The 543-nt window shown below is 65.0% G+C and overlaps 1 protein-coding gene across 1 annotated transcript in view; it reads left to right on the top strand.

Moving 5' to 3' along the window:
• PTK2B (protein tyrosine kinase 2 beta) overlaps positions 1-543 on the top strand; it is a 16,259-nt gene that overhangs the window by 6,845 nt on the left and 8,871 nt on the right. Inside the window, exons 11-12 of the mRNA XM_010144130.1 lie at positions 116-155; positions 246-292. Of these exons, the coding sequence (XP_010142432.1) occupies positions 116-155; positions 246-292 (87 nt within the window). The remainder of the gene's footprint in view (positions 1-115; positions 156-245; positions 293-543) is intronic.

Below are 543 nucleotides of genomic sequence, written 5' to 3'. Positions count from 1 at the left end.
TGAGCCCCACCGAACGCACCACGTGTGTGTCAAGTCGTTGGGGGGTGGGGTCCAGCACCCCTCAGGTTCTGGTGGGGGGTGGCTGGGAAGTGACTGTCTGCTGTCCCGTCCACAGAGCGGGAGAAGAGGATCAGCCTGCCGCAGATCCCAGCCCCGTGAGTAGCACCAAGCCCCAGAGTGGGACTGGGATCCCATCCTGGTCCCCCCAACCCCACTCCATGACCCCCCTTTCTCCCACCCCGCAGGCACCTGGAGGAAAGGCAGTCCACTCTGTCGGACAGTTTGAGCGTGGGTGAGTTTCCAGCTCTTCTCCCTTCGTACAAAGCCGGGGTGGGCTGTGGGACACTGGTACATGGGGATTTGGGGCTTTGGTGGAGCTGGACACCCCCATCCCTTTGTCTGGGGGTGGAGATGCAGCTGAGCATCCCAGGACAGGGCCAGGCTGGCATCTCACAGGCTCCCAACAGCTGTACCTGCGGGGCTGTGGGGGCTGCTCCAGGCTGGGGGGCTGGACCCCAGGGGGCCAGGGCAAGCCCCTGCCCA

This window comes from Buceros rhinoceros, unplaced genomic scaffold (assembly GCF_000710305.1).
Source record: "Buceros rhinoceros silvestris isolate BGI_N320 unplaced genomic scaffold, ASM71030v1 scaffold16599, whole genome shotgun sequence".
Lineage (NCBI taxonomy): Eukaryota > Metazoa > Chordata > Aves > Bucerotiformes > Bucerotidae > Buceros > Buceros rhinoceros.
Note: the sequence above shows the minus strand (reverse complement) of the source record. Positions and strands in the feature narration are given on the sequence as shown.